The 17,431-nt window shown below is 45.5% G+C and overlaps 1 protein-coding gene across 10 annotated transcripts in view; it reads left to right on the plus strand.

The window, feature by feature from the left end:
* The window catches only part of RAPGEF2 (Rap guanine nucleotide exchange factor 2), a 274,024-nt gene that overhangs the window by 245,593 nt on the left and 11,000 nt on the right, over positions 1–17,431 (plus strand). For 9 of the 10 annotated variants that reach the window (XM_008273491.5, XM_008273492.5, XM_089301875.1 and 6 more), the window contains 9 exons: positions 293–450; positions 1,104–1,344; positions 3,791–4,174; positions 5,221–5,432; positions 5,523–5,646; positions 6,233–6,256; positions 7,684–7,907; positions 8,910–9,116; positions 17,275–17,427. In XM_008273491.5, coding sequence (XP_008271713.2) covers positions 293–450; positions 1,104–1,344; positions 3,791–4,174; positions 5,221–5,432; positions 5,523–5,646; positions 6,233–6,256; positions 7,684–7,907; positions 8,910–9,116; positions 17,275–17,427 — 1,727 coding nt within the window. The remainder of the gene's footprint in view (positions 1–292; positions 451–1,103; positions 1,345–3,790; positions 4,175–5,220; positions 5,433–5,522; positions 5,647–6,232; positions 6,257–7,683; positions 7,908–8,909; positions 9,117–17,274; positions 17,428–17,431) is intronic. The other variant, XM_051831661.3, reaches the window with a different exon arrangement.

Consider the following 17,431-nt stretch of genomic DNA (forward strand, 5'->3'; position numbering starts at 1 on the left):
GTCTTGACCTGGCCCCCATATAGGATGCCAGCACCGCAGGCAGTGGCTTTACCCACTATGCCGCAGTGGTATATGCCTCATTCAGTTTCTCTCGTTCTTGTAGATCAGAGTGTAAAAACAGTTTATTGTTCTGCTGCAGAACCGTTGGTTGGCTGAGACTAAAGGCATTCTTTCTAATGTGCTTTTTCTTGAATCCATTTGTAGCAGAAATATACTTGTGGTCTTTTATATATTGATAGTTTTTATAACTTGTAAATTTGTTGGTTATTCTCCCATTTTCTTCTCTGTTCAGTGACATTGGGATTGGCCAGTCCCAAGACGACAGCATTGTAGGATTAAGGCAGACAAAGCACATCCCGACTGCGCTGCCTGTCAGTGGAACCTTGTCATCCAGCAATCCTGACTTACTGCAGTCACATCATCGCATTTTAGACTTCAGCACCACTCCTGGTGAGCACCACCACCATTTCCTTTGTTTTCTGGCAGTAATCCTTGTCCTTCTAACACAGCCATGCTGTGTGTTATGGGTCTCGGTTTGATGTGGGCTATATCAGCTACTCAAAGACAAGATGAACCTTAAGCTTCAAACAGTTGTAACTAGCTCTTTTTATATTTTTCAAACTATTTTAAGATGGTTGTGAGCAAATAAATCTCTCTGATCTTGTTTCCCTTTCCATAAAATAACACACCATGCAGTTATTACTACGTTATATCAGATAAATAGAGCAGAGGCATACTGTATGTCAGCTTAATGGACTTTTCACAACAATAAAGGTCAAGTTTAAATTTAAATGTTTTCTTTGTGCTGCTATTGTGTGCTAATGTGTGTTTACTAATGTGTTGTATTGTCTGTAGGTTATACACAACACATCAGTACATGGTACAGTTGTTGTGTTGTCTGTAGATCATTCCTTTGTCCACAGGGAAAATGTGTTCTTGCCGCCTACCAGGTGTTGACTGATGGACTCTTTGAAGAGGGGGAGGTGATGAAAGCTCAGCATCACCTTTGCTAGGACGATTTTTCTTTGCAGATTAACTTTGCTTAGTTGCATTGCCAGACATGAAAAGGGTTTGCACTGAAGTGTGGCTTTTCTTTCCCCCAGACTTGCCAGATCAGGTGCTAAGAGTTTTCAAGGCTGATCAGCAGAGCCGATACATCATGATCAGCAAGGACACCACAGCGAAGGAAGTGGTCGTGCAGGCTATCCGGGAGTTCGCGGTCACTGCCACCCCGGATCAGTATTCGCTGTGTGAGGTCTCTGTCACTCCTGAGGGAGTCATCAAGCAAAGACGACTTCCAGATCAGCTTTCCAAACTTGCCGATAGAATACAACTGAGTGGAAGGTACGCGATATCTATTTTACTCCATTTCCTTAAACCCACGTCCGAGTCTTCAAAGACGAGCACTTTCAAGGAGTTTATTGAATCAGTAAGTGCCCCTGCACATTAAAAAGAAAAGGTGTTTTCTTTCCTCACCAAGAATTGCTGTGGCACAGTGAAAGCACAGTACAGTCTGTTGACCTTCACAGGGACTCCCCAAGAGCTTGCTCAAGGCCACCACGACCTGACTGTTGCTGTCGACTGGCAGTGTCCACACGGCGACTTCTCACGTTTGCCGTGTAGGCAGAGCGCTGGGCGGAGAGTGGGAGCAGAATCAGGCTTCAGAATCAGTGAATCCTGATGTCCTCTCCGTGGGCCTCTCCACGGGCACTTCAAAAATTCATGGGGAAATGGAATGAGAAGGTGTTTATCTGGTGCAAAAACGTTTGCTATCCATACATAGTTTTTTTTTCATAGTACTGTTTTCCATGAGCTTTTGAAGGGTCACTTGTACATTCACAAACACATTTTCTAGTAAAGTTCTAGTGTCATTGGCTCCTGCATCCTTCCTTCTAGGGGCTTCATTGGTTTAGGCAGAGCTAACTGTGACAGCATGGCCAGCTCATATTGCCAAGTGTTGCCTATTCCACTGTGAAAAACATATCTTAACTCTGGACCAAACCATACTTGCCACAGAGCTTGAGGCCTTGCCATGTAGGAGCCTGCCTCATACATGTTACTTGCAAGAAAACATTGAACCTGACTTTGTCATTCTCTTGAATGATATTTCCATAGTTAAATATGTGGAGTATCACCCTCTAGTCAAAAATAAATGAAAATTTAAAAAGGTAGTAAAATTTAGATCCTGTATAATGACTAGATTCTACACTGATGGAAAGTTAATAGTTCCATAAATGACATTTTTTATATTTTCTTACCCTTTAGACTGTTTCATTGTACTTGACCTCTTCATGTTATAGATCTAAACTATGATTTAATTCATTCATAAGTTCTGTTTTCTTCCTATCAACTATAACTTTCTTATCTCCTCCACTTTTACTTCCAACACCAACAGTAGCAGATGGTTTTGTTTTAGGAGGTCAGTTCTTCCCAGTTAGCATTTGAATGTCCATTGGCATCTGTGACTATGATGGGTTTCTACAAATCTCAGTGGGTTGCAGGATCCATTATTCAGATTTCATTTTTTCAGAAAAATAGTAGACGAATCCATATTGTGGCTTCATGGTAATCAAAGTGGAAAACATAAAGTCTATGGATGTTAGGGACTCGAGGTGTTTGTTTTCTGGTCGCTTGAGCAGAACTCTGACTGTGCTCATTCTATGTCTTCATTTATAGAGTTTGGCTGAGAGAACACATCTGTGTACCTCTGGCTGTCTCCCCAGTCCTCCCTACCCAAATAAATCACAGGGCAACCTTCCGGTAGCTGTTTTTCGCAAACTGCTTACAAAGAGGAAGGAGCACCAGCTCTGAGTTTTGTTTTGTTTTTAAAGATTTATTTATTCATTTCAAAGTCAGAGTTACACAGAGAAAGGAGAGCCAGGGAGAGAGAGGACTTCCATCTGCTGGTTCACTCCCCAGTTGACTGCAACGGCTGGAGCTGTGCCGATCCAGAGCCAGGAGCCAGGGGCTTCTTCTTCCAAAGCCAAGGACTTGGGCCATCCTCTACTGCTTTCCCAGGCCACAGCAGAGAGCTGGATCGGAAGTGGAGCTGCCAGGACTTGAACCGGCGCCCATATGGGATGCTGGCACGGCAGGTGGCGGCTTTACCCACTACACCACAGCGCCGGCCCCCAGCTCCGAGTTTTCAGCATTCATTTTGAGTTCATCTAGCATTCTCTGTTCATTAATCTCAGAAGCCTCGGTTCCCTGTTCCGAAAAAATAGGGTAATACCTACCATTTTTACCTATAGGCTTTTCATTGAAATTCCAGAAATTTACCAGTTAAATTTGCAGTAGGGTTAGTTCTATTCAGAGGCTCAGATGGAGGGAAAATAGCTTTTTAGGTTTCGTAGGTATTTGGATAAGTAAGCAAGCATGGACTGATCCAGTTTAGACCTACCAGTAGTCAGTCTCCCTTCCCTCTCAGAAAATAATGACTTGTGTCTGATCTTCGCTGCTTCCTTCCCGAGGGTCTTTTATTTCAACTGAGATTGTAGTCATTTTCTGTCATTGTTAGCAAGCAGCCCAAAGTAATTTAGAAGTGAGAAAGGAGAAAAAGAAACGGCAGCGGCTGCAGAGTGACCTGTGTGTTGCCGTCACGGCGTCCGCACAGGAAGCTGCGTGGTGCGGTGACTGAGGCAGCAGGTGCGTGCTCCTTGGCTGGAAACAGTTCTTGGGTCCCTGGGCTCGGTGTCTCTCGAACGGGCCCTGAGAAGTAGCGTCGTCCTTCCGAGGACGACCAGAGACTGCTGGCCGGCCTCGCAGCCTACTACGTGTCTGTTTTCCTTAGGTATTACCTGAAAAACAACATGGAGACGGAAACGCTGTGTTCGGATGAGGATGCCCAGGAGCTGCTGAGAGAGAGTCAGATTTCGCTGCTGCAGCTGAGCACGGTCGAAGTGGCCACGCAGCTCTCCATGCGCAATTTCGAACTCTTCCGCAACATCGAGCCTACGGAATACATAGATGACTTATTTAAACTCAAATCGAAAACCAGCTGTGCCAACCTGAAGCAATTTGAAGAAGTCATTAACCAGGAAACGTTTTGGGTGGCATCGGAAATCCTGCGAGAGACAAACCAGCTGAAGAGGATGAAGATCATTAAGCATTTCATCAAAATAGCCCTGCACTGCAGGGAATGCAAGAATTTTAACTCAATGTTTGCCATCATCAGGTAAGAGCATTTTGTCTTGAGATGCAGCTCAGTGTACAGGTTGAGGGTGTGCATCAGTCCAGGAACACCACACAATTACACAAATCCAGTGCTTTCTGTTCACTCGATTCGAGCGGTGTCACTGCTGCCTCCCGGGTCATCTGTTAGCAGAGTGCTAGAACGGGCAGTGCAGCCAGACTTGAGCCTTGGCTCTTCACTCTGGGCTGTAGGTGTCCCAGCCTGCGTCTTAACTGCTAGACCAAACACCCACTTCCTAAATGTCGCACTTTTTAACTGACTCACAATGCACACTGCTTTCTCTCTGACTCCTAATCTTAGTCCTTCATTTAAATTTCCTCCTATCCTCATTTGGAGGCCGGAAAGTCAGCATCTACCACTTTTTAGTTCTGACCTTAGGGAAATTATTTGAGCATCTCTGAACATCAGTTTACTTCTCTGTAAAATAACAATATCTCAAAGAATTGCCGAAAGATTAAGTGATACAATGTGTGTGAAGTTCTAGGAGACAGCCAGAACAGACACCCAATTAATGTTGATTTTCTTCCCTTTTTACCGCTGAGATTGAAGCTGGAAGAAAATACAAATGGAAGCAGTTAGTTAAATCGAGGATGGCTGTTAAATTAAGCTTCATTCCTTTCTAGGAGTTTGGTCGTTCTCTTTGGCTGCTGTGGCTCTTGCTTTAATTTATTAACACAGGGTGTTTGCTCAGTCTGTGTTATCAAATGCCCGCTCTGAGCCAAGCACTATTCTGTGTGTGAAGCCCAAGGAACAGCACATCCGTTGTCGTGGTTTTGGGAATGGTAGATCTCGAGGGTGGAAAGGGAAGAGGAGTGAAACCCCCTGGTGCAGCCCTGCTCCTGTCGCCGTCCCGGTTACTCAGAGCTGTTACCTGTGGCTTCTCACGCATCCTTCTGTGAATCGCTCTGCATATAAAACATGTGCACAGAGATGTTGTCCAGCAGTAAACAAACAGTACACGGTTTCACTTCCCTCAGCTCATCAGAGATCATTTCCATGTATACCACTTTTCTTTTTGCCCTTCTCAGTGGCCTAAACCTGGCACCAGTGGCAAGACTACGGACCACCTGGGAAAAACTTCCTAATAAATATGAAAAACTATTTCAAGATCTCCAAGACCTGTTCGATCCCTCCAGAAACATGGCGAAATACCGCAACGTGCTCAACAGTCAAAACCTACAGCCTCCCATAATCCCTCTGTTCCCAGTCATCAAGAAGGACCTCACGTTCCTCCACGAAGGTAACTTTAAGCAGGAGGACTTCTGTCCTCACCTGCGGAAGCGTAGCCTGAGTGCCACCTGATTCCCACTGTCCTCTCTGCCGGTTGCAGGAAACGACTCGAAGGTCGACGGGCTGGTCAACTTTGAGAAGCTAAGGATGATCGCAAAGGAGATCCGTCACGTGGGCCGCATGGCGTCCGTGAACATGGACCCCGCCCTCATGTTCAGGACTCGGTGAGTGCGTCGCCTTCCGTGGCGTGTGTGGGTTGGAGAGGCCAAGTGTAGAGCTTCCCAGGAAGCGAGGGGAGAGGGCATCTCGGTGCTTGTCCAGACGCACCGCGGACCGCACCAAGCTCTCTCATTCTGCACCCACTCGCACTGTGGACTGCTGGCAAGATCAGTCAGTCCTTCAGACATTTGTGCCAACGTTTGTCACTGGCTATTGTTTCTTACTTTTCAGGACCCGAGTTGTAGAGTTAGATCTCGTAACTGTTAATAAGAACCACAATACGTAAATATCCCCCAACAATATTGTCTCAGTAGCCACGCCCTCGAGTTAGCTGTCAGTGTAGGAGAAAATAATGAATTCTGTAGAGAAGGGAGAAGAAATTAGTCTCCTTCTAGACCAAATGATTTAAACATATTTGTCTTTTGAGCCAGAAAAGTGTTTCTAGTGAAGTTGTGTGCGCATGAGGTGATTATGCAGGTTAATGTCTGTGGGCTTCTAGACTGCTTATCCGGAGTCTGGTCCTCTCTTTCTGAGCTTGTGATCTCTCTCTTTCTACACCCATGCTTCCATCTCCATGGCTCTCACTTACAGGAAGAAGAAATGGCGGAGTCTGGGGTAAGTGGAGGAGACCTTGCACACCCACGCACAGTTCTTGTTCTGCCCATTGCATTATCTTCTTACCTGCTGTATTTTCTGTTGCTTGGCATTTTTTTTCTTAACCCTCTTGCTGTAGCTGAATTTCAGATGGCAAACTGACTTCAAATGTAATCCATTTGAGCTTTCACTTTTGAAGTCATGGTCCATGAGAGCTGTGAAATGATTGATGATGGTTCTGGGGAACTGTCGGCCAGGCGTATTTCTGAGCTCGCAGAAAGATTTCATTTCGATATAATTTGTATATCCTAAAGCGGGAAAAGTCCAAAGTGAGGGGAGGGGAGGAAGGCTATTAGACGGGGAGAAAAGGTGCAATGGCGCTACTATTGCACAAATGTTTGAGAAGTAAATGACATAAAAGGTGCCCCCAGGTGTTAAAACCAAATTTTTTACAGCTCAACTAACTACTGTTTTCTTTCTGTTAAAACCAATCCTTTAAAAAAATAATTCTTAACAATTCATGTGCTAAGTAGTTTCCATATGTATGTATTTACATTTGCATGATGATTTTTATTAACAGATTGACTATATGCATTTAAAAACTTACCACATTCAACTCAAGGAATAAGAACAACCGTGAACATTGTAGCTAATTTTATTTTAACCCATATAAGCATCCTTTTTAGGAGAAATAAATTTAGTCTTGTAAACCTTAATGATTATAGCTGTGTATTCTCGCATGAGCTTTTTTTTTATTTTTTTTTTATTTTTTTTTTTTTTTATTTTTTTTTTTTTATTTTTTTGACAGGCAGAGTGGACAGTAAGAGAGAGAGACAGAGAGAAAGGTCTTCCTTTGCCGTTGGTTCACCCTCCAATGGCCGCCGCAGCCGGCGCGCTGCGGCCGGCGCACCGCGCTGATCCGATGGCAGGAGCCAGGAGCCAGGTGCTTTTCCTGGTCTCCCATGGGGTGCAGGGCCCAAGCACCTGGGCCATCCTCCACTGCACTCCCTGGCCACAGCAGAGGGCTGGCCTGGAAGAGGGGCAACCGGGACAGAATCCGGCGCCCCGACCGGGACTAGAACCCGGTGTGCCGGCGCCGCTAGGCGGAGGATTAGCCTACTGAGCCGCGGCGCCGGCCTCGCATGAGCTTTTATATATAATTATTTGCTGGCTTCTACGAGAGAACCGCCTTGAGTGCTCTAGAGAGGTGAAAGCTAGAGTTTTCTATTGCAAATAGAGCACGTGCTGAAGGTTTACTTAAATGCACATTAGGTACTTTTTCCTTTTCAACCTGGGTTACTCTGTAACGCATTGTAGCAGTTCACTAACTGGAGTGAGGCTTGTGACCTTTGGAGCGGAGGCTGTGTCTGTCCAAGTCTCAGCCCGCTCTGTTCAACAGGCGGGGCAGCCCCGAGCCAGAACGAGGTGTCCGCCCTCTCATCTTGCAGGTCTCTCAGCCAAGGCAGCACCAACGCAGCGGTGCTGGATGTGGCTCAGACAGGTGGCCACAAAAAGCGGGTACGCCGCAGCTCCTTTCTCAACGCCAAGAAGCTGTATGAAGACGCCCAGATGGCTCGGAAGGTGAAGCAGTACCTGTCCAATCTGGAGCTGGAGATGGATGAGGAGAGTCTGCAGACACTGTCGCTGCAGTGCGAGCCAGCCACCAACACACGTGAGTCTTGGCTTGCAGGGCTGCGGCCGCTGGCTGGGACGCAGGTCCTGCGCGGTGGCGGGGTGGGGCCAGCAATGGCTCGGTGCCCAGAGGGAGACTGCGGACCCGATAGGCCCCGGGGAGCAGTGACCCCGCTGTCCAGTGGACCCCAGCAGCCAGCGTGTAGGTTCTCAGCCTTTGAACGCTTGTCTGGGGTAGAGTTGGGGTAGTTTTCTTATCTCTGCTTGTATTTGCAAGTATCTCTGCGATTTTGAAGATAACTCCTGTTGAATGTAGTTGATGATTTGAGGAGATTCAAATTATTAGACTGACTCAGGATCCTGCTGTAGCACTATGTGTCATGTTGAAGAGCTTGTCTTCAGGATCAGGTGGTCTGAGTTCAGATCCTGCTTATTTCTCTTACTGGCAGCATGACTAAGCCAACCTCCCTTATGTGTTAAATGGAGGAGGTACACATGGCATTGAGTTGTTTTGAGCATTAAGATACTGTATGCCCTATTAATTTGATTTTTCGTCTGTTTGCCACAGAATTATATACTCAGCTTAAGACTCCGGTAGTGTTGACTGCTATTTGCTTACATAGATAATTCTATCCCGTCGGAGAATTTGATAGCAAATGCATTAGTGTTAATAGCATTTATTAAATAAAAACATAGCCTGTGTTTCAGGTAATTTGAATAGTTTTTGAAAAATAGTTTCTGACAATTTTCCAGTTAGTTTTTATCCTGTGTTTCTTATGCACAGACATAACATACTGAACTATTCAGTTTTCTGTTGTCACTTTTAATGTGATGTTTAGCAGTGAAACCATCTTCTGAGGCAAGCTCAACACTTTTTGTAATTAGGGTCCCTCCCCGTGACTCGCTGATTTCTGTCCTTCGTATAGACAACAGAAGAGTTTCTGTAATGTAATGGCGGAACACGCTCGCGGTTTTCTAACGTTCTCATCTACAGAGCTTCTGACATCATACATTCTTTGTTCTGATTTTAAATAATTACCAGTGCCTAAGAATCCTGGTGACAAAAAGCCCGTCAAGTCTGAGACCTCCCCGGTGGCTCCAAGGGCAGGGTCACAGCAGAAGGCACAGCCTCAACCCCAGCCGCAGCCGCAGCCGCCACCACACAAAGTCAGCCAAGGACTGCAGGTTCCTGCTGTGTCCCTGTACCCTTCACGGAAGAAGGTGCCTGTGAAGGACCTCCCGCCTTTCGGTGAGTGATTCGATTCGTTTCCCTTTTTTGTGGGTACTTATTCACTGTCATGTTTTTCAGATTAGGGAAAAGGTGCTTATCTGGGATAACTTTGTCCAGCATACTTGAATTTCCCCATGATTCCTGTCTCCTAATAAAACATGAATATTCAGCAAGTTAGATTTCAGTATTGCTGGTGGAAGATGCTCTTTTTATAAATAGCTCCTCCTTTAACCCTGTTCATTCCTCATGGTGAATTTGAGGGGGCAAATGGGCAAGTTATACATTTTCTAATTTAATTTGTAAAGGACTTACAGGAATTGCTTTTGTTCCTGTGCAGTATTTAAAGTAGTTTTACCTCATTATCAATTATTATGGAATTTGGGCAAAATATTGTTAAGCTAAGTGACTTCTCTGAAGATGAATTCTTCACACTTGATCTTAGCCAAAAGGCCGAGAAGCGATTGAAGGTTAATTCTTATTTGTTAATTGTTTCCTTTGATACCTTCAGTGTTTGTCACTGTCACATGGCTAGACTTCTTAAAAGACAAAGGATTTCAGAAGTTTTTAACCTGTTTATTTCCAGCGGTCAACGTACCTCTCTTCACATGGCCCCATGTGCTTGTAGGATGGAGTGTGTGTACTTGGAATCAACGATTACATTAAGAATCTTTTATTTTCCTTCATCAAGGCAATAAGTGCTTAGTCAAGTGCCTTTTGTTCAGGGCCTCCTGGTGATAAAATGCCTGCCTCTGTAGTTTCATTTAGAGAGGCCACTGCTTAAACTGCTCTTGTTTTCCACCCCTGCTGAAGCTACTCCCATTTGTAAACCATTCAAGTTCTACGTTATCCAGGGGCTCACTCTTAAGATCTGACCTGCGAGAATATGCTGCTTCAAACACTTCCAGGCAGTGTAAGCTACTCCGCTGTCCACTGTGGGAAGGAGTGTAGCAGGGTTAAGTGACACATGCCGTGGGAGCTGTGCTTGCATTGTCGATGAGCGTCACCTGCATGGAGCCAGCTGTTCCCTCCCCCTTCCCTTTGTAAGGTACTGTGTAGGGTATCGTGAGGTCTGCAGATAGTCAGGGGTCATCCAAAGGTCAGTTTTAAAAGCAGGTGGTAGCTCCCACCACCCAGAGGCAGGGTGACCATCTCCTAGTCACTTAGTCTAGTTGTTTAGAGAAAGAGGCTGCCGCCTAGGGAGGGGCTGAGCCTTCGAGCCTTTGGGCCCCTTCTGGTTCTCTCATGGACACGGAGGTGGGGAACTCACTCAGGGTCAAAGAGCCAATGTTGGAGCTGTCATGAGTTGAGTTGCACAAGGGTCACTCTCTCTCCCTTTTCGTTGTTCACATAAAGGCTAAGCTATAAAACCACGATTAGGGATCCTCATCTGAAAGGACCCTGCCTTTCCCAGAAAACTCTTGAGTTGGTTTTGGGTTTGGGGGAGCTGACATACAACTTCCTGTCTTTTGAGATAGAATTTGAGGAATCCTGGGTACACCACTGGTTGGTGGGAGATCTGGGCCTTCCATGTGATGCCTCCTAACTCTTCGCCCAGTGGTTGAGGACCATCCTGGTCTTCTGATCTGACGTCTCCTCCGTGGGGCTGGTGATAGAATGTCGGCTACCTAGTGGAGTGTGGTTCCCTGTTTCAGGGCTTTTGAGCTGCCCCAAATAAGGTAGAAGAGCTCATGAACTCTTGACTATGCAACATAGTTCATGGTTTTGTGTGTTTTGGGGGTCTTCCCATTCAAAGCAAAAAAGATAACTGGGATTCTGGAGCAAGGGATATGCTAAAGAAGGCGTGTTTAAGATCTAAAACAGAGTGCCAGAACTGATTTGGTAGAAAAGTAGACAGCAGAGAATGTAAGGATTAGGCTCCGCTGGGTGAATGTCCCTATAGATTCATTTACTGTCCCCAGGTCCTATGGTAGTCGGTGTTTGCCTTGTCGATTCATCACAGGAAGAATGAGGAGGGTATTACAGGGAGACTAACGTGGTCAGAGCAACCTTTGCCCCAGTAGATCATCCACAATAGGCTAAGTTCATGTACCACCGTGCAGATGGAGAGAAGAGTGTTTTTCGTTGGTATTCTCATACCCTGGCTTTATTTTTATCTGGACTGGGCAGTTAGGGGTTGGGACTGTCTTGGCCCTCCCTGCTTTTGTTAACGACCCAAGAAGTCTACTTTTTGATTTGGTCCTCTCGATCAGGGCTGGGAAGGCCAAGGCTGACAAGGATCACTCTTCCTTGGGAACCTCAATATTGAGGGTTTATCTGTAGACATACAGCTGCCCCAAAGTTAGGTAAGATCTGATCTTAATGCTGTGACTGAGAGAGAACTTGTGAGATCAGTCCCACTCACAATCACTACAAAAATATCTAAAGACTTTGTAATAAATTGAACCAAGGAGGTGAAAGATCCCTACAATGATAATTACAAAACATTGAAGAAAAAAATAGGAGGAGACCAAAAAAATGTAAAAATCTTTCAAATTCGTGGATTGGAAGAATTAATATCTTCAAAATGTGCATACTACCCAAAGAAATTTACACATTCAGTGCAATTCCTATCAAAATACCAAAGACGTTCTTCTCAGATCTAGAAAGAACAGTGCTAAAATCCATATGGAAACACAAAAGACCCTGAATCGCTAAAGCAGTCTTAAACAACAAAAACAAAGCCAGAGGCATCACAATCCCAGATTTCAAAACATACTACAGGGCAGTTAGAATCAAAACAGCCTGGCATTGGCATCAGAACAGAAACCCCAGAAATTAATCTGCACATCTGTAATCCACTAGTCTTTGACAAAGGGGCTACAGTCAATCCTTGGAGCAAGGACAGTCTCTTCAACAAATGGTGCTGGGGCTGGCACCACGGCTCACTAGGCTAATCCTCCACCTAGCGGCGCCGGCACACTGGGTTCTAGTCCCGGTCGGGGTGCGGATTCTGTCCTGGTTGCCCCTCTTCCAGGCCAGCTCTCTGCTGTGGCCCGGGAGTGCAGTGGAGGATGGCCCAAGTACTTGGGCCCTGCACCCCATGGGAGACCAGGAGAAGCACCTAGCTCCTGCCATCGGATCAGCAGGGTGCCATTGGAGCGGCCATTGGAGGGTGAACCAACGGCAAAGGAAGACCTTTCTCTCTCTCTCTCTCTCTCACTGTCCACTCTGCCTGTCAAAAAAAAAAAATGTCTAGCATCCAAAAAAAAAAAAAAAACACCAATAAATGCTGGTAAGGATGGCTGAGAAAAGGCACCCAAGTGCACTGTTGGTGGGAATGTAAACTAGTGCCACCATATAGAAGACAGCATGAAGGTTCCTCAGAAATCTGAAACAGATCCACCATGTTCCCAGCCGTATCCACTCCTGGGAATTTGCCCAAAGGAAATGAAATCACCATGCAAAAGAGTTATTTGTACTCCGTGTTTATTGCCTCTCAATTCTCAGTGCACAATAGCTAAGATATGGAATCAACTCAGATGTGCATCAACTGAAGACCAGATAAAGACAATTCGGTATATATACACTATGGAATAGTACGCAGCTGTAAAAAAAAATAATGAATAATGAATGAAATCCCGTCTTTTGCAACAAAATGGATGCAACTGGAAACCATTATGCTCAATGAAATAAGCCAGTGCCTGAAAGGCAAATATTGTGTTTTCCCTGATTTGTGGTAATTAATACACAGAGCACAAAAAAGCTGTGTGAGCAAAATGGACATTTTGAGATTTGATTATTGTTTACAGCTGTCATCTATAATCTTGAAGAACAGTGATTTTTCTACTTACTATTTTTGAATTTTTTATTTGGTGGAGGGTTAAGCTTGTGATTACAAAGTAAATTGAAAGTATGTCATTATAAATATTAAAACATAGGATGGAAGAAAGATGGTGGAAGTGTGTGGAGGAGGAAGGATAGGTTGGGAAGAATCATTAAATCTGTATATATGGGCCGGCGCCGCGGCTCACTAGGCTAATCCTCCGCCTAGCGGCGCCGGCACACCGGGTTCTAGTCCTGGTCGGGGCGCCGGATTCTGTCCCGGTTGTCCCTCTTCCAAGCCAGCCCTCTGCTGTGGCCAGGGAGTGCAGTGGAGGATGGCCCAGGTGCTTGGGCCCTGCACCCCATGGGAGACCAGGAAAAGCACCTGGCTCCTGGCTCCTGCCATCGGATCAGCGCGGTGCGCTGGCCGCAGCGCGCTGGCCGCGGCGGCCATTGGAGGGTGAACCAACGGCAAAGGAAGACCTTTCTCTCTGTCTCTCTCTCTCACTGTCCACTCTGCCTGTCAAAAATAAAAAAAATAAATAAATAAAAAAATAAAAGATAAAAAAAAATCTGTATATATGAAATACGTGAAATTTGTTCACAAACAAAAAAAAAGTTTAAAAAAAGAAAACGCTCTGGGGCCAGTGCTGTGGCATAGGCTAAGCCTATGCCTGTGGCACCTGCTGCTTTATATTCCGGCTGCTCCTCTTCCAGGCCAGCTCTCTGCTGTGGTCTGGGAAGGCAGTGGAGGATGGCCCAAGTGCTTGGGCCCTGCACCCACATGGGAGACCAGGAGGAAGCACCTGGCTCCTGCCTTCGGATCCACGCAGCACTGGCTGTGGTGGCCATTTGGGGAGAGAACCAATGGAGGGAAGACCTTTCTCTCTGTCTCTCTCTTTCATTGTCTATAACTCTACCTGTCAAATAAATAAATAAATAAAAAGATAGTATCTTGGGTTCCGGGAATCCTATGGATTCCTATGAAGAACCTATCAGAGGAACCTCAACAGAGGAAGTAAGAAGGAATAGAAAGAAGGTTAAAGGGAAGAGGGAAAGAGGCTAGCCAACGAGTTCTTGACTGATGAGAGAGGTAAGGGCCCTGAGGAAGTGGAGGTAGAGTAAGGAAAAGTTGGGGCATCCCTTTTAAAGATAAAGAGCCTGAAAACATCAGGAAAGTGGGTGTTTAAGGCCTTGCCTACTCAGTTCTTGAAAATGATAAGATTACCCGCTCTTTCCTGGAGAGTACCTTTGAGATTAGGGAGGTCACCCAAGAAGGGGGCAGTCCCTGTACATTAAAAGGAGCGAGAGCAAGTTCTCGGTCCAGGAATGAGACAGAGAAAGCTGGAGTCTGCAAGTCAGCTGCCCACGTGTGAGGGAGGGGAAGGTGGGAGGGAAACCTTCCCGAGGGCAGCCGCTGAGGTCGAAAGGGAGCCAGGACGTGAGAAGGACTCAAGTTAGAAAAACTTGCGCAGGAGGAAGCGCAGTGAAAGACAGGTGTGTGACTAACGGATGATCTTACCAGGAGGCTGCAGTCACTTCCAGGCCACTCGCTTTCCAGGGAGGGATGCCGTCCCTCACCCACCTTCTCAGGAGCTTGGAGTCGGAACCTTTAATCGAGGTGGGATCATGACCTGGTGCCAAGACCCCCATGCATGACCCTCGTTTTGGGGCAGACACCACCAGCCTGTTTATCCCAGGGTGTGCTTTCCTCAATCCAAACCCTTCCCGCTGTTGAGAGTCGTTGAATCGTTAAAGACGCAACCTCCAAGTTAGCCCAGTAAATACATCTGAAAGTCCCAGGCGACTTCAGGCGTCTCCAGTAATGGAGTGGGGAGGTTAAATGCAACTTTCCCTAACAGGAAGATGGTGATAAGCCCCTCTGTGGTCGCCAAATCTGTTACCAACATAATGCTGGTCGCCCGCCCTCCTTGAATAGTGAAACCAAAATTTGAGCATCAGGAGTGTAAGTTTGTTCAATGGCCACAGAATGGAAAAAGCACGAGCCTTGCTCTCAAACCATCTTCTCAAGTTGCTGAGGGCTCAGGAGTCCTAGATACAGGGCAAGGTGAGTAAGGATCAGGCATGCTAATGAACGAGAGGAACATTCTTTTTTTTCTTTTGGACAGGCAGAGTGGACAGTGAGAGACAGAGACAGAGACAGAGAGAAAGGTCTTCCTTTTTGCCGTTGGTTCACCCTCCAATGGCCGCCACGGCTGGTGCACTGCGCTGATCCAATGGCAGGAGCCAGGTGCTTCTCCTGGTCTCCCATGAGGTGCAGGGCCCAAGCACCTGGGCCATCCTCCACTGCACTCCCTGGCCACAGCAGAGAGCTGGCCTGGAAGAGGGGCAACCAGGACAGAATCCGGCGCCCCGACCAGGACTAGAACCCGGTGTGCCGGCGCCGCAAGGTGGAGGATTAGCCTAGTGAGCCACAGCGCCGGCCAAGAATACTCTTTTTATTTTCCTCTTGGAATAGGTGGGGATTTCACTTAACTTGCATGCCACCTCTTTTTCTTCCTTTGTGGTCCACTCTTCCCTGTCTTAGTGGTCATTAGGTGTTTCATTTAGCTTGGAAATTATATTAAAATGCATTTTGAGGTCAACTGGAGGTCACTGAGATGGCCATCTTGGATCCAGCTTGTTCTGGCCGGACAGCCTGAGGAAGAACCTCTAACCACAGGGCATCCTGTTCTCAAAAAGGAAGCATTGTTAGAATAGAAATTTTGACGGTCTCAGGCAGGCATTGCCCTAGAGAAATGGTACCATGTGTTGTCTTATGATGTTTATTCAATTTAAGACTATATTTAAAGTCACATTATATATCACTTTATAGATGCTTAAGTTCGTCCCCCCACACACTGTAATTCATGAAATAATTTTGTTCAAAGCACTTTATATGTTTTATATCAATGTCTTTATCATTTCTAAAACTACTTTTGAAGTATTTAGCAATTTTCTAGTATAATCTTCACATCCATCTACATTGTTTAAAAGGCAGAACTTTTTTGAATCTTTATGTGATGCTCACCTTGGAAATTTTTTTCCAAGTCAAAACCATTCATGTGACTCTAATGCAGCTGTATTTTCATTTTACTGTGTATATTAGTATTTCTACATTTAATTATTGTATTACTTTAAAAATGACTTTAAAAAGTTATGTTAAAACAATACCAAAGCACTTACATGAGGTAAAATGAAGGACTAAATCTATGTTGGATTTCATTGACTCCTCTTTAATGGATTCTGCTAAGTGACCATCAGTGACTAGCACTGATTTGAATTAGTGTGAGGTTGTAGCGCCTTCCTTCCCTCATATCTCTTTGATCTTCAAAACAAGTAGTTGAGAGTGTGTCATAACAATATGAGAAGCTTTGTAAAATATTTTGATATGAAATCTTTTCTTTTTTTAAAAAAGTTTAATTTTATTAATTTGAAAGGTAGAGTTACACACACACACACACACACAGACACACAGATACAGAGAGATACAGAGAAAGAGATCTTCCATCCACTGGTTCATTCCCCAAATGGTCACAACAGCCAGAGCTGGGCGGGTCCAAAACCAGGAGTCTGGAGCTTCTTCTGGGTCTCCCACATGGGTGCAGGGGCCCAAGGACTTGGGCCATTTTTCTGTGCCTTCCCAAGTGCATTAGCAAGGAGCTGGATCAGAAGTGGAGCAGCTGGGACTCGAACTGTCGCCCATATGGGATGTCGGCATAGTGGGTGTTGGCTTTATCTCGTGTGCCACAACACCAGCCCCCAGAATCTTCATTTCTGAAAAATACGTGTTGGGGAAGATTTCCTTATTTCACTTGTAGTTCCTTTCCCTCCATCCTCTTCCTGTTGGGTTGTGCACTTGGCATCGGCTCACTCCCTTCTCCGGACACTTGTGGTTTCTGTGATACAGCACGCCCACAGCGCTCCCGCCTTCTCTTTCATCTATTTACTTGGAACTCACGCGGGCTCTTTTAGTCAGTTTTCCTAGGAAGTTCTCAGTAGCTCTTGGTCCTTCACTCTTCTCCTCCCTCCCTTGAATTAAGGTCTCCAGCAGTACCAAAATAGCTGTTTCTTCTGATAATAAATATTCTTAGCTGTGCCACTCTGAGCCCAAATTTAAATGTTGATAAGTCATCTACTTTTTCCTCATTGTGGCCTGCCATTTTTTGGATAAAAAAACCACTTTAAAGCTCAGAATCTAAAGTAAACATCAAAAGCGCCCGTGTTTTGTCCTCTGGCAGATGCCAGTGAGAAACAGAGCAACAGGTATCGATGAAGAGTACACAGAGCAGTTAGATTGGAAACCGGCGGAGACCTAATACGATAGGAAATGTTAATACACAGTTTTTCGGTCATCAGTGTTATTTCTTTCAGTCTTGAAGAGATATATTTTAGCCATTTCTTCCTTTTCCAGGCATAAACTCTCCACAAGCTTTAAAGAAAATTCTCTCTTTGTCTGAAGAAGGAAGTTTAGAGCGTCACAAGAAACAGGCTGAGGATACGATATCAAACGCGTCTTCCCAGCTCTCTTCTCCACCCACGTCGCCCCAGAGCTCTCCCAGGAAAGGTAC

Source organism: Oryctolagus cuniculus, chromosome 8 (genome assembly GCF_051225735.1).
Source record: "Oryctolagus cuniculus isolate XC-2025 breed Fujian yellow rabbit chromosome 8, ASM5122573v1, whole genome shotgun sequence".
Classification (NCBI taxonomy): Eukaryota; Metazoa; Chordata; class Mammalia; order Lagomorpha; family Leporidae; genus Oryctolagus; species Oryctolagus cuniculus.